Source organism: Aulonocara stuartgranti, assembly GCF_965226115.1.
Source record: "Aulonocara stuartgranti genome assembly, chromosome: 6".
Taxonomy (NCBI): domain Eukaryota; kingdom Metazoa; phylum Chordata; class Actinopteri; order Cichliformes; family Cichlidae; genus Aulonocara; species Aulonocara stuartgranti.
This window is the reverse complement of record NC_138944.1, coordinates 29,435,510-29,450,802: the sequence shown is the minus strand read 5'-3', so window position 1 is coordinate 29,450,802 and position 15,293 is coordinate 29,435,510. Positions and strand designations below refer to the sequence as shown.

The 15,293-nt window shown below is 41.3% G+C and overlaps 1 protein-coding gene across 1 annotated transcript in view; it reads left to right on the top strand.

The window, feature by feature from the left end:
• The window catches only part of LOC309708593 (protein kinase C beta type-like), a 62,275-nt gene that overhangs the window by 10,316 nt on the left and 36,666 nt on the right, over positions 1 to 15,293 (top strand). Inside the window, 4 exon segments of the mRNA XM_082536777.1 lie at positions 7,034 to 7,366; positions 7,368 to 7,505; positions 7,507 to 7,751; positions 8,200 to 8,231. Coding sequence (XP_082392903.1) covers positions 7,034 to 7,366; positions 7,368 to 7,505; positions 7,507 to 7,751; positions 8,200 to 8,231 — 748 coding nt within the window.

Sequence of the window (15,293 nt, the reverse complement as noted above, 5' to 3'; positions counted from 1 at the left end):
TGTTCAGTTTACAATGGTGTGAAAGTACTTTACTACCTGGCTGAGTTTCCCAGACTCTCACACCCACTTTCCAAAGAGTTCAATTATTTGTGCACGGGCATGAAAACAGGCAACGCGCCAGGGCCATCTCAGTTTCTGTTTGTGCTTCTGCTACCGTCGACCATGTTCAGTGCTGGACTGCTGACTGCTCTGTTACCTCTGTTTTGGCAGAAGTGGTGTTCAAAGGAAAAATGGGAGTGTGAGTGAAATTTGGATCAAGTTCAGAGCTTGAACAAGTTTGCACAGGACAGCAGTTCCAACACTGCCTGTGTATTTCCTAGAAAAAATGAGCCCTTAGATTTTTTTCAAGCAATTTATTGAACATTTGCACCACAGACTAATGGTGGAAAGCTTAATCCCATAAACACTCATTATAAACACCAGTATCTAAACTACACAGAAATTTGCCTCAGTGTCTACAAGGTCCAGCAACACCTGTTTTTCCAGATATTCCCACTATTACACAAGCATATTCTTGTTAAATTCACTGTTTATCTGTGGTTAGCGTGATCTTTTGTGTACGATGCAGTTAAAGGTAAACACTGCTGTAACTTGCCAGCGAGCTTTGTTCTTGCCTACTTTTATGATTTTTTCCCCATCAGACTTCTCTCTAGAAACATAACGCTCACATATTTTCCATACACAAACATTTTAAAAACATTTTTTTAAGTGAAATGTAATTAAAATTAGATCTCTAGATTATATTGACCTTAAAAAAAGGCATGGGAAATAAAAAGCATTTTACTGTTTTTCAGTTTTCTTTAACAGTGAGATGCACCACATCCAGACGGGGAAAATATAGGTGAAAAACAACCAGTGAGGTTATCTGCCACTGATAAGTGTGACCTGATCTTTTGATCTTTTTTAGTGTGCTAAAAATGTTTTGCACAATCATCTTAGTCATGCCAACTGAGACTCTTATTTTCATTCAATCATTAAAGCCATCAGTGCAGCTAAAACTGATTGCTGGAATGGCTGCTCTGAGTTGTGGGAAGGTGACAGACTGACACCTTTTAGCCCATTTTCTCACATGAAACCTGTAACATGACAGGTTCAAATATTCAGAAAAGGCAGAGGTTTCCGTCATTCACACATAACCTCCTACACATAACGCTGCCATTCCAGAGAGACTGAAGGAACAGCGTTTAATATAAACAGGAATCAAAGGAAACAACCCACCGCCTACACTTTAAATAGACTTGTATACCTTGTTTTATGGATCACATGTGGATTGTGCAAATGAGTAGCAAATAACAGAATATTAATTCAGTGTGTTACTTTAATCACTATAAAAACACTTTTCAGCAATACAACATTGCTGATTTTCTCATTGCGGCAATAGCTTTCTGTCTTTTAGATGTACACTCACTCACCACTTTATTGGGTACACATGCTAGCACTGGGTTGGCCCCCCTACCTCAGCGGTTGCTGGAAACACTCCTCAGATGCTCAGTTGGCTGACTTTGGAGTACAATGAACTCATTGTCATGTTCAAGAAGATTCCCTTGAATTCCCTTGAGATGATATGAGTTTTGTGACATGGTGTATAAAAAGGGTATGCTATGATCAAGGCATCAACATGGTCAGTAACAACACTCAGATGGGCTGTGGTGTTAAATAATGCTCAGCTGGTACTGAGTGTACCAATTAAGTATCCCTCACACCACCTGAAACACTGATGCAAGGCAGGATGCATCCATGCTTTCGTGTTGTCATCTCAGTGTTGCAGCAGAAATCAAGACTGATGAGGGCAAAGTGGGACCCAGTGTGGCCTTCTGCTGCTATAGCCCATCTGCTTCAGGGATGGGCATGTTGTGCATTCAGAGGTGCTCTATTGCATACCTTGGCTGTAACAGTGGTAGAGTTACTGTTGCCTTCCTCTCACCTTTCAGCAGTCTGGAATCTCTGACTGCCACAAGGCATTTTCACCCAGAGAGCTGCAGCTCACAAGATATTTTCTCTTTTCCAGACCATTATCTGTAAATCCTAGAGATGGTTATGGGCTGAAAAACTCAGTAGATCAGCACTTTCTGAGATATTCAGACCAGCCTGTCTGGCACCAACAACCACGTCACATTCAAAGTCACTTAAATCCCCTTTGTCCCCCAATCAGATGCTCAGTTTGTACTTCAAGCAGGTCATCTTCGCTTTGTATACATACTTAAAAGCACATTTGCTACCACGTGATTGGCTGACTAGATATTTGTGTTAATGAGCAGATGAACAGATGTACCTAATGAAGTGGCCATTCGTAGTTATATAGACGAATACCCATACACATTTTAGTACATTTTAATCAACCGATCAGATAACCTTTGTCACTCTAACAGCTGCACAGAGTGAAGTATAGAACATTATCTGGCTGTTAGAGCCTGATCGATCCTGTTTTTGTGTTGAGGACAGTTTCTTCTTAGTTTCTTTTTAGTTATTTTTAAATGTTTATGTTGCAGTAGCCACATTTAAAGCAAGATCATCTCTCTATCTTTGGAAATGTTAGTGTATGGATTCTGGTGCTGTAGATATGTAATAATCCCAGAAGAAAGAATTCTATGATCAGCTGGAAGCAACTAAATAACTTTGGGTCATTTTGACATGCAGTTATCACTACTAATATTATGAGCATTACTGATGAGCGTTATTAATCTGATCTATTAAAGGCTCTGTCTTCAACACAAAACATCGTATTCTAGTAACATTTCATGTCTTGAATAGAAGTAAAATTAGAAGTCAAAGGTTTTTTTTTTGGTTTTTTTACCTCATGTCTAAATTTTATTTTGCCATGTTTATTATATTCTATTGCTGCTATTGTTCTTGTGTTATTGAAAAAATGAGCCCTTAGATTTTTTTCAAGCAATTTATTGAACATTTGCACCACAGACTAATGGTGGAAAGCTTAATCCCATAAACACTCATTATAAACACCAGTATCTAAACTACACAGAAATTTGCCTCAGAGTGTCTACAAGGTCCAGCAACACCCGTTTACCTGTTTTTCCAGATATTCCCAATATTACACAAGCATATTCTTGTTAAATTCACTGTTTATCAGTGGTTAGCGTGATCTTTTGTGTACGATGCAGTTAAAGGTAAACACTGCTGTAACTTCAACTGTCTTCAACACAAAACATTGTATTCTAGTAACATTTCATGTCTTGAATAGAAGTAAAATTTGAAGTCAAAGTTTTTTTTTTGGTTTTTTACCTCATGTCTAAATTTTATTTTGCCATGTTTATTATATTTTATTGCTACTATTGTTCTTGTGTTATTGTAAGGTGGGTGAAAGGTGCCTATAGATAAAATTATTATTATTATTATTAATATTATATTATAAGGAAAATATGAATGGTGGAGACTGCTGTGTGCACCTCCAGCAACCAACTATTCCTATGATGTTTTGTCATATTCAGGTCGTTGTGTGTGCAGAAAAAAGCCTGTTTAACATATATAACTGTGTCAGAGATCACAGTGTAACAGTCAGTTTTTGACTAACCCCAGTGAGGCTGTTCTCCCTAACAGTCTTTTAGAGACTCAAGATTTACGAGAGGCAGGTCTGCATGCTGTAATTTCACGTGTTAGTTTTTATTAATCTGATGGAATGCATCCTGACTTGTTGTAAGTGGAAAGTTATATTCAAATATTGCAAAGGCCCCACCCGTGGTAGCTTTACCGTAAAAGTGTTTAAGGTGCTCATTCGGACACGAAGGCGACACTTCTGTATTTGGTCAGATAACCGGAAAGCCCGATCCAATAAAGGTTTGAAGAGGTTTAATTAGTGTTTAACAAGACAACGAGAAAAACAAAACATTTTTGGTCAATCCTCCCGATACAGCTCTGAATTCTCCTGGTTTTACACTGAAAAAACCTCGCCTCCCTACTGCCATTTAAAAAATATAACAGGACAACATTAATGTAGAGCTAAGCTGACGTGTCTTAACTGATGTTCAATTCAAGCAATTACAATTCTCTAACAAAAATAACCGACTTGCAAACTCCCAGGGACAGAAAAAAAAGGCAGTCTTGTGAGATTTGGGTGTATTAATACATTTATCTTCCTTCGTGATCCCAACCTCATATCAGTAGCCTGCACCGGAAGCTTAAGCAAGACTTTACCACAGCCTGTCAGTTTTAAAAAACGATGCCTGGAGCAACAGGCTGTGTTTGCCTCGGCTGCTCAACCTGCTGAAACGTCAGATTAAATGCATACTGTACATACTTGACCTGCTTTGTACTTGCCAGTGTGTTTATTTCTCGAGGAACCAATGAGCACTCTAACACTGAAATGATTGTTTGATTAATCAGTGAGTCACTTGACAGAAAACTAATATGTGATTAATTCTTTTAAGCTATTTTGAATGTAAAAATACTGAAACAATCAACGGTAGTTTTACAAATGTGATGGTTTGCAATGTTTCCTCCCTGATAATCAAAAGAATTGTAATTAATAATAATTATAATTAACAACAATAGCAATTCTAATAACATCGTTATTATTGTTATTATTAGTAGAGCCATATAAAAAAATGTAAATTGACAATAAAAGCAGTTTTGTTAATAAACAAACACAAACTAAAAATGTCTGAAAAATTAATTTTGACTGGCTTCCTCTACAAGAAGATTGCCAGATACATATAACCAGAGATGGGCAGTAATGTGTTACTGTAATCCGATTACTTTTAACGAGTAAAGTAAGGAATTACTATCGCAAAAACGGTAATTAGATTACTGTTACTATCCCGTAAGCACGCTGCGTTACTGCGTTACTAAAACCGTGATTTTTTTGCGAGAATGTCTCATGACAGTGACGTAAGCGAGTGCGCCGTTAGTGACAACAGCTGTGTGCAGATCAACAATGGATCGTATATCGAGTGCAGGAGAGAGTATGAGCGTGCAGCGTTTAAAGCGTGGAAGTACTGACCTTACTTTAAGTTTGATTCCATAAAAAGTGACAAAAACTTTAGCGTCCGTTGTGCGTGGGAAGAAAACTTTTTACAGCGAAAAAAACCCCTAAACAAGCACCGAGTGCTCAACAATGTAATGGGAAACTCACAGAGAAACTCGCGGATTCTTCCACTGACCGCTGCGGCACACCTGCACCAGGGTAAACCTCCGCCTACTCTACTCCTGCTTTACAGGTGAAAATAGAGCAACAGGACCGCCGAGTCTTTGACTTTATTTATTTTCTGCTGTGTTTTACTTGCATCTATTTGAAAGAGTGAGTGTAAACACAAAAAATATTTTATCTTATGTGCTGGAATATGCAGAAAATAGGTTTAAATATTAAACAAATTTCTTCCAGTCAAAGAATGTTGCATATAATTAAATGTTTGCTTGATGCATAAAGTTAAAAGATTAAAACTGATAAAACAAGTTTTAAAAAGAGACTTTTCCATTTGATTACATTTTGTATGATGGATTATGTAGAAAAAGTAGAATTGGGCTGAAAGATCTATCGCTTTATCACCTATTCAGGTTGTAAATCGTGTTTTTAAAAAGTAACTAAGTAACTAAGTAATTAATTACTTTTGAAAATAAGTAATCAGTAAAGTAACAGGGTTACTTTTTTGGGGAAGTAATCAGTAATTAGTTACTGATGACTTTTTTCAAGTAACTTGACCAACACTGCATATAACCTAAAATACAGTTATGAAAAAAAAATCTGATTTGGAAGTGTGAGCATCTCTACAGGCACACATTTGGGAAGTTTGCTGGTCCAGAGCATTTGGGTGTGTGTTATCAAGAAGCAACAATCTCAGAGTTCACACAGATTTTTTGCAGTTTCACTGAATGTTGCACAGAGAGCTACATCTCAAACTCAGGCCTCAGTTAGTGTGTTAAATGGTGAAGTTCATGACAGCACATTTAAATTTACACTAAACAGGTATGACTTGTTTGGAAGGGTTGCCAGGAGAAAGCCTCTTCTCTCTAAAAAGAACATGGAGCGTGGTTTAGGATTAGAAATTTGTACTTGAGCAAACTACAACACTTGTGGAACAATGTCCTTCGAGCATATGAGACTAAAGTGGAGATGTTGCCCATAATGCATGAAGCCATGTTTGATAAAAGCAAAACACGGCATATCAGCACAGGCGGATATCATACCAACTGTCGAGCACGGTGGAGGAGTGGTGATGATTTGGGTTTGTTTTGCAATCACAGGACCTGGGCAGCTTGAAGTCATTAAGGTGGCCTTGAACTCCTCTAGGGGCAAATGTGAGACCAACAGCTCTGTTTATCAGCTAAAGCTTGGTCCACACTGGATTACTGAACAGGGCAATGACCCAAAACAGAACAGCAAAATCTATGCCAGAATGGCTGAAAAAGAAAAGAATGAAGGTGTTGCAACGGTCCAGTCAAAGTCCACACCTCAACCTGATTGAAATAGAGCTGTGCATAAACAAATTCCTGCACATCCTCAGTGATCTGAACCAACACGGTAAAGGCTAAGGATGGTTCTACAAGCTGCTGATTTAGTTTCTCCACAGAAATGCACAAAGTCCTGTGTACTCAATTTGTAATGTTCATGCTTCTGACTATGTAGTAGCTTTACTGTATCTGATAAGACTAAAAGGAAAAGAAAGCAAACTGTGGGCCTGTCTGTAATCTAGAGACAACAGTATGGCTTACCTGTCTGCACTGTACCGCCGCCTGGTTTCCACTTTGCACTGTAGGAGTCTTTACATGATTAGAGGAACAGCACATTTTTCACTTCCAGAATCCATACTCTCTGTCTACATATATATTGACAAATAGGTGCTGATTATCAAAGTCCACACTGACTCTGAAAAGGTACATTAATAATGCTGAAAACACTGATGACAACAGACACATCTAATTACACTTTACAGAATAAGTCAGAGGTATATAATCAATAAAATATTTTAAAATGTAAGTTTTCATTCAGACACAGAGGCACGAGTTCAACTTGAAATTCTAATGCTCTCTATATGTTTGAAATAAGAGTCTATGACTAAAGGTAGATTTTTTTTTTTTTTAGAAAACGGGGTCACCAGGTTGGCTAATAATGAGGGACTCTCTGAAATCGGAGCTTCAGGGGCCTCTGACTCACGGGTTCGTGGGCAACCACTGGTTTCTGTTAACTGGCGTCTCAGACTGGTTTGGATGCGTGTGTCTCCAGAAGTCACATCACAGTGAAAGAACGCAGGGCTCGTTGTGCCATAGACGGAGAGAGATCGCTTCAGAGGTGTGCCACACAAACAACACGTCAACGCACAAATACAGAGAGGGAGGAAGAGAGAGAGAGAGAGAGAGAGTTGTAAGCAGCGGCACATCGGTGAGAAGAGGGAAGCAGGCGCGCGGCACGGGGACCCGCCGGAAGAAGCAGCTGCAGCAGCTTGAGCGCGAGCTGGACGCAGACCGACAAAAACACCGGCAGCACGAGCGACACCGCGGCGGCCAGCGGGGCGAAGAGGAGAAGGAGGCGGCACCTGTACCGCGACTCGTCCTCCCCCGCCGCCTCCGTCGCGTCTCTCTCTCCCCTCTCCTCACCCCTCGTTCCTCCTCTCGGACCGCCGCCGCTTCCTCGTTAAGATGGCTGACCCCAACAGCGAAGGAGAGGTGCCGGAGAGCGCGCGCGGCTTTGCCCGTCAGGGAGCCCTCCGTCAGAAGAATGTGCACGAGGTGAAGAACCACAAGTTCATCGCGCGCTTCTTCAAGCAGCCAACCTTCTGCAGCCACTGCACGGACTTCATCTGGTGAGTGTGCGCGCGGGCGTGTGTGTGTGTGAGGGGAAAGGACACAGGTGATTCACTTGCTGCTGCGGCTCAATCGGCCTTCGTCCACACTGACACCGCAGTGTTTCTTTCATTATCATGAAAAACAACGCGGTGCGCCATACACCCCCCACCCCCCTCCACAATTCTCCACAATGCGACAACAGGGCCTGTCGGGGAGAGATGGCGTGTCGGCAGCCGCAGAGCAGTTGCTGCTGCTCGGTGTTTTTACCGCATCGTCCCGGACACCCATCTCTGACACTGGAGGAATGCTGCTGAAGACACAGGGCCCCGCTGATGTGTGTGTGTGTGTGTGTGCGCGCGCGCGCGATCATGTGTGATTGGATATGTGTGTGTGCGCGTGCGCGTCACTGCCAATGCATATCTTGTGAATTCCCCAAATCTCACAGCCCTGTCTTTCTGTCCACAGGGGCTTTGGGAAGCAGGGATTCCAGTGCCAAGGTAAGAGCAGCGGCTCATTCACAAATCCCTCTGCTGCATATGGCTGTGGGTGTGTGGACGGATGTTCACTGTCTGAAGGAGTGTTGCTGTGTGTGTGTTTGTTTCTTATATTCGGGGGCCTCAGGTCTGCACACTGTTAACGGTGACCTGTTGACTCTTTTGTTGATGGCGGGTTGGTGTTGGCAGGCAGGTGTCAAACTCAAAGCAGGTGCTTGCCAGCAGTGACAAATGAGAGTGCGAAAGCTCCCCGAAGAGGCTCGAGCTGAGGAGACAGTGTGAGATGTAAGAGTAGAAGAGTCGGCGGAGCACTGAAAGCTGAGATGTCTGGTTTTGACCAAGGAGAGATGGCAGGGAGACAGACCAGGAAGTTAGATAGATCATGCTGTTTACATCTGATTGGAGCTGTAAAATGGTGGTGGGCGTGTGTCTGTGCATGTGGGGGTGGATGGTGATGTGTGGCTGCGGGTGGGTGGCTACTCAAGGTGCTGGTGGGTGGGTTGGTGGGTGTCTAGACATGGACCTCTGCACAAAGCAGTTTCACAAACAGGTCCTTGCAGCAGCACGGTGACACCCCTAAATCACATGCATGCTGCTCAGCTGTGGCGATTGTTGTCGCTCTGTATCACTTCCTCTTCTTCACCATCCTTCTCAGACATCCACCTCAAGTCATTTAGCCTCGGTCATGATCATCCATGTGCGGCTCAGGACGAGGCAGCCAGAGTTTCCACGTTAGCCTCTTGTGTAATAGCGAAAAAGTTGAAGTCCCCTCCTCAACTGCTCTGCTGCTGATACAGGAAATGCACCGGAGGTAGAAAAAATTAACGCTTTATGTGGGTGAGTGAGCGCACACGGGCGCCTGGACTACGGACTGGTGTGCGGTTAATTAGCCTGAGTTGATGACACACAAAATGTGGAGAGCACAGACTGTCTGCAGCCTTTCTCAGGTAGAGCTGCTGTCAGATAAGGTTTTATTGCAAGTTTCAACCAGCTTAGTGAAAACAGAGCACTCTTAATCATATAGAAAGCCTTTTATGCCTCTGACTGAGAGGAAAGTAAACATCAAAGATATGAAAAGTAGCTAACCAGTCAGACAAACTATCCAGTCAGCACTTGTGTGCATGCAGACCAGAGCTGTGCTCTGTAAGTTAATGCCAAATTTAGCAATAACTCGAGTAAGTGTTTCTTTTTTCCTCAGCTGTTACTTGGGCTGTAAAATAAAATGTACTTAAACCACTTAAAAAAAGTAAACAAAAAATCAGCACAGTTCATCTGTCCAGCTTCTCTAATGTCAAACCAAACTGCTTTTACTGGTGTTCAAAAATAAAAGGAGAAAACCCCCGCTGGGTTACAAAGAATGAGGTCCGGGTTATTTCTCTAACTGCAGCTGTCAGATGTCCTCACATGAAGACGTGCACAGAGTGATGCTCTTTGAAACGAGGACAGATGTAAGAATGCGCTCGCTGAGCGTGTCATTTGTGGGTTGCCACACAACAAGAGAGTGACTGAATTTGTCGTCGCTTAACCTGACGCCCTCCAAGAAACCGAAAGAGCACAATAAACATAAACCATAGCCAAGTATTGCATTACTATTTTGTTTGAATTTAATTTAGACTACTCTAGTGAGGAGGTTTTAGAGGTGTGTTTACACCTCCTCGTCAGAGGATTGGTTTAGCGGTGAGGTTAGAATAAGGTTTAGGCCGGTAATGGGAATGCATTATGTCAGTAAATCCACTCACAGAAATGACAATGTAAACATTCATGTGGTCATCCCAGCTCATCAGATTTTAGCCAAAACGTGATGGGTTCTCACTGAGATGAGCTCAAATTTGACAATGCGCTGACCTCAGAAATACAACCAATGAGTACCAAATGGTTCCTGTCTGATCTTGGAAGCTAAGTGGGGGTTGAGCTCGGTTGATATTTGGACAGGACTAGGTGTTGTAAGTTTGGATGTAGCTGTGCCTCAGAAGGTAGAGCATCCACTAATTAAAAGGTCGGTGGTTCTGTGGATGCTATTTAAGGTACTGAACCCCCAAAGTTTAATCTGATGCATCCATTGGAGTGTGAGTGTGTGCATGATGGTTTAAAAAGCCAGTCCATTTCTAGAGGGAGGTGAAGAGCAGGGCGATATGACCAAAAATATTTATCACGATACAGATTTGAAAATTTGCGATAACGATATAACTGACGATATAATTGACACTAGACAAAATACTTTACAACTCCTCAATTTTATTAGTGCAAAAAAACCCCATCAATGTATTTTCACTTAAACAAGCAGCTGTTTTTTGCATTAAAGTTATATAAAAATGTAAAGGTGCAAATGCAAATTCCTTGCTGACAGTTTAACCAAAAGGCATTTCCAGTGGAAATTGGCCGACATATCCTCAGCATAACCATGTATAATATCCACAAAACTTAGAAAGAGGTTACACACACACGCAATACGGTAATATTATGTTGAAGCACCGTACGTATTACTCCGCGAGGCTCCTGCCTACGGTAGCTGTAATGCTCCGTAGGCTCCGTACCCATATTCTATCGCGATATTTCATTTTCTATACCGGTATTACCGTGAACGGTATGATATGGCCCAGCCCTAACAGACACATTAACACACACACATACAGAGATGTCTTTATTTATGAGTGAAAGAAAAATAAGTCATTTAATAAATTTGACTTGGCAGGTTCTCATTGATCCAGGTCAGAGTAGTTTTAAGCACTTGAGTTGAAGCCAGCTTAATTTATAAAACTTATAAGTAATTTTAAATTTGATGTAACCACTGCATAAATGAGATGAAAAAACATCATGTCAGAGCACCGTTAGTCTCAGGAATTCGGCTCAAGCATAAGAGCTGTTTGATAAAGATGACGGGAAGGAAGGACAGCTTTCAAATGCCTGAGGTGTCCTGCGGTGCACAAATATGACAAATGTGTCTGTGCAGCGTATAATCAGCTGTAATCTAATAAAAATAATGCTGCATGCGTCTGAGGAGCACAGCAGTATGAGACGGTGCTTCTGAATGAATTAGCCCGTGTGATATGACAGTGATCTTAAAGGTAACAGAAAAGGTTAAAGTAAGCTCAAACACCACAGAAAAAACACATCCTGTCAAAATCACGTGATCCTTATCTAGCCAAATCAACTGCTGCCATTCAAAAAGGCTGAAGAGCAGCTTGTGTATCAGCCCCTCCCACCTTTAATTTTACTCGTGCTCAGAAAGTCCGCTGCCATGCAGAGCAGCAGCACAGCACATCTTCAGCCCCGCCGTGTGGTCTTTGGGGACCCTGTTCTTCCTGTTCAGGGTGGTTCTTGGTAAAAGTGATCACGTGAACAGATCGAAATGTTGGTATGAGTTACAACGCAGAAGAACAAGCACGGTCAAAAGTTGACCTGTGCTTGTACCGCACATTGAAACTTCTATAAATATGGAGTATGTAAATTAAATTTGGATCAAACAAATATTCACCTCGAGTATCCAGTGAACACTGAACGCCTAGTTGGCATCCTGTTCTTGTTTCAGATGTGTAGGCCTACATATACACTTTGCTGATGCTTTCTAGAGTTCGACAGCTTTAGAAACAAGCAAACGATTATCTTGAATTCTCAGGAAGTGCTGTGTTGATTATTTACTGGTTAATGATATCTTAACATTGCTAAATTAGTTTGAGAAGTGAGCACAAGTTTAGATTTTAATGCGATAGCCTGAAAGATGTGCAGATGCAATCACAGTTGATGATTCGTTGTTGGAAACCGTGCAGTACTACAGCTTTGTATTGCTTTTATATTAATCAGATGTAGAGTTCAGCAGCTAAAGCTTTGTTTGCAGTTCACATATAAAGACAAAAAGAGAGAGTCGTCCTTCAGATTTTCAGTGCACAGTTTGTTAGAAACTGAAATGCTACTTTGTTGTTTATCCATTAATAATGTTGTGATTAAGTTTTTACGCTGTGATTTGATGATTTGGTTTTTGTGACGCACCAGTCCCTCAGTCAGTCACTCAGTCATGCTTTGATATTTCACTGAACAAATTCATCTTTTCCAACTGAATGATTCATGGGTAAAATAACTGATACAGCAATCAGTTGCAACCCTTCTTCATATTTAAGTAACTGCTTCTGAACAACCCAATCTAAAGTTCGTGTCTTTGGGCTGTGGGAGGAAACCCCTGTAGGCACAAGGAAACTTTAAGAATATCACAGCAGACCCAAAGGTTTGAACCCAGGAACCTACCTGCTGTGAGGTGTAACTCATACGTGTAGATGTGGATGTGAGAGTGTGTGGTTATCCTTTGCTCTGTGTTAGCCCTGTGATAGACTGGCAAACTGTCACCACTCTTAGTTGGATAAGCTGTTATGGGCTTAGTTAAACATGCCTGGAAATCTCTTAGGAACCTCCGGCACTGGTGAAAATGTGTGTTACTCGACTGGTTGGTGACTAGTTGCTGGCCGACTATAAAATTATTTGCATTAAAAACCTCCCTGTGATTGCTTTGGTCGTCAGCAGATTGCCGTGGCCTCTTGTTGTTTGGAGACCATTCACCTTCAAAGTAAAAGCTGTGTATTTCAAAAGGTGCAGCTTTTACTTTTGAAGGTGACTATCTGTTTGTAGTTTGCGTTGCACTTTTCACAGTTTCACTGCCTCTGGGCAAGCGGTTGTCGAGTGTTTCCCGACAAACCGCTTTTATCCACGCTAACTGAAGGCAACCATAGCAACCTGCTAACAACCAAAGTAATTGCAAGTACACTGTACTGTAGACCTCTTTGCAGCCAGTTAAACTTAGCAGCTGCTGGGAAACACTTGCCAACCCGTTGCAGAATGCACATTTTCCCCTAGCAACCTTTGATTTTTGTGGGTAAGTGGGATCATCCACAGGTGTCAAGGTATGTGTGAATGGGGCTTCAGAAAATGAATGGAGGGCAAAGGAAAACATTTAAAGGTGCTAAAATCATTTCCTTCCATAAAGAAGTTTTTTCTGTGAATTTAACCAGATGTGAGAGCTAGTGGTGAAATTTCTAAATAAACTTTTGTAAAGATTTCTCACCACAAGCTTCTGCTTTTTGTGAGGATTGGTCCTATAACTTCTGTAAATAATCGGCTGAACTTTTATTCATGACTTTGGAAACAGCCACTGACAAAATGGTTACACTGTAACGTCCTTTAGTAGCTGTGTTGAATTTATAGGTTAAATAACTTAAAATATATAAAAGTGTTGAGAATAAAGAAACTTTAAAAGGGGCCCACTTTAAAGTAAAACTAGCCATTTTAATCATATTTGAATGTTATGGCATTAAGTCAGATAATCTACATATAAGTTGCGTAAAAGAAAGGGGGGTTTTCCTCTGCTGTGTTTTACCTGAGGTGAGAGAAAAGTGTTTAGATGTTAAGAGTGAACGCTGGTGCTTTAAGAGTCCTGAGAGAGAAAGAAGAAGGGTGTAGATTAGGTTATTGCGAATGGGAGGTGCACACACACACACACACACACACACACACACACAGCAAGTCAACAACACTGTTGTCGTTTTGGTTTGAAGGAATTTCATACGTGTAGTAAGGACTTGTTCTGACGTGCAGGGTGGATTGTATGTGCACATGAGTGTGGGCGGAGGGGGGTGTCCAGCAGGAGACACTATGTTTCATACATGTGATATAGGTATCTTATGTCCGTTTTGGGCGTGTTGGATTCCTGTTCTGCAGGTATTCAAAGATCTCTATTCTTTCTTTCTTTTCCCTGCTTTTCATTTTTCTTTTACTGGTCCTCGTTTGTATATGTGTGCACACCTGAGTGCACCGCGGGCAAAAAAAGAGGAAGTTACTGTTGTTGTTTCCTGCTGCAGTCAGATGCAGGTGTCTGAACTGAGGTTGGATTGGCTGTGTTAAGGACAGTTTTCAGTTCAGCTAACGTACCATGATTTGAGGGAACGTTTCACAAGTGAAAACCACATTAGACAAATTTAAAATGCCGCAAAGTGGTTATAAATTATGGCTGGGATTTATGAGTCGCTGAGATGGGAAGGGAGAAGAAGTAGTTGGTTTAATGATAAAAGGCCTCTTTTTTAAATCGCAATTTTAATGGCTCCCAGTATTTAAAGCACAGGCAGTGGTGTGCAAAATTGCAGCTCTGTCGAAGCATTCCCAGCAAGCCCTGGCAGGAGATGGTGGGCCAGATAGTGGTACGATCTATGACATGATTACTCGTGTCATTATTTATACCTATTCTTTCTTGCTGTGACAAGTCAAATTTTCTCAAGTGACAGGCTGGTTCCCTTTAAGTGTTTTTACTTCTGAAATGCAGCCGTGAAGCAATTTCCATGGAAGGTATTTATTTAGACTTGCAACTTTCCTTCCTGCATGTTGATGTTTGAGTGCTAAGCCAATAATCGAATCATTACCAGAAACAATCAGGCTTGCACTCAATGGCCACCTCATTACGTACACCTTCCGTAGGGGTGCAACGATACACAAAATTCACGGTTCGGTTCGGTTCGATACTTTGGTGTCACGGTTCGATATTTTTTCGATACAAAAAAATGTTCATGCATTTTTAATTTGTCATTTATTAAAATTATAAATATATATTTTAACTCAAAAGTACAGTTTTTAAATTTAACCCTAACCCTTGTGCGTGTTTTTTTATTTTGACAGCGAATGCGCACCTGCGGACCACTTATGTGCAGCCCTGGTTATTTAGCTTGTCATATTGCAGCCACAGAAATTCTTTTGTCCATGAAACCATAAAGCTGCACTTTCTTTTTGCCTTATAGTCTGATTTGTCATAACTTCTCCGTTTTGTGGTAAGCTTTTCTTTGGCTGTCACTTCTTCACCCTGACCTGTCTTATTTGGCTCAGCAGAACTGAAATGCTTTTACACACTCACTCACATAAGCTCAGCGATTCTCTGCGCGATCAACCTCTCACAGGTTTAAGCTTGCTGCGGGAGATTTCACTTGTCATGTTTGCATAGTAAGCTAACGATTAATAAGACGATGTCAGAGGAATTGGTGCACAAATTATCATCACTCACAGATCAGTGCTGTCGCTCTCTATACACAGTTCGCG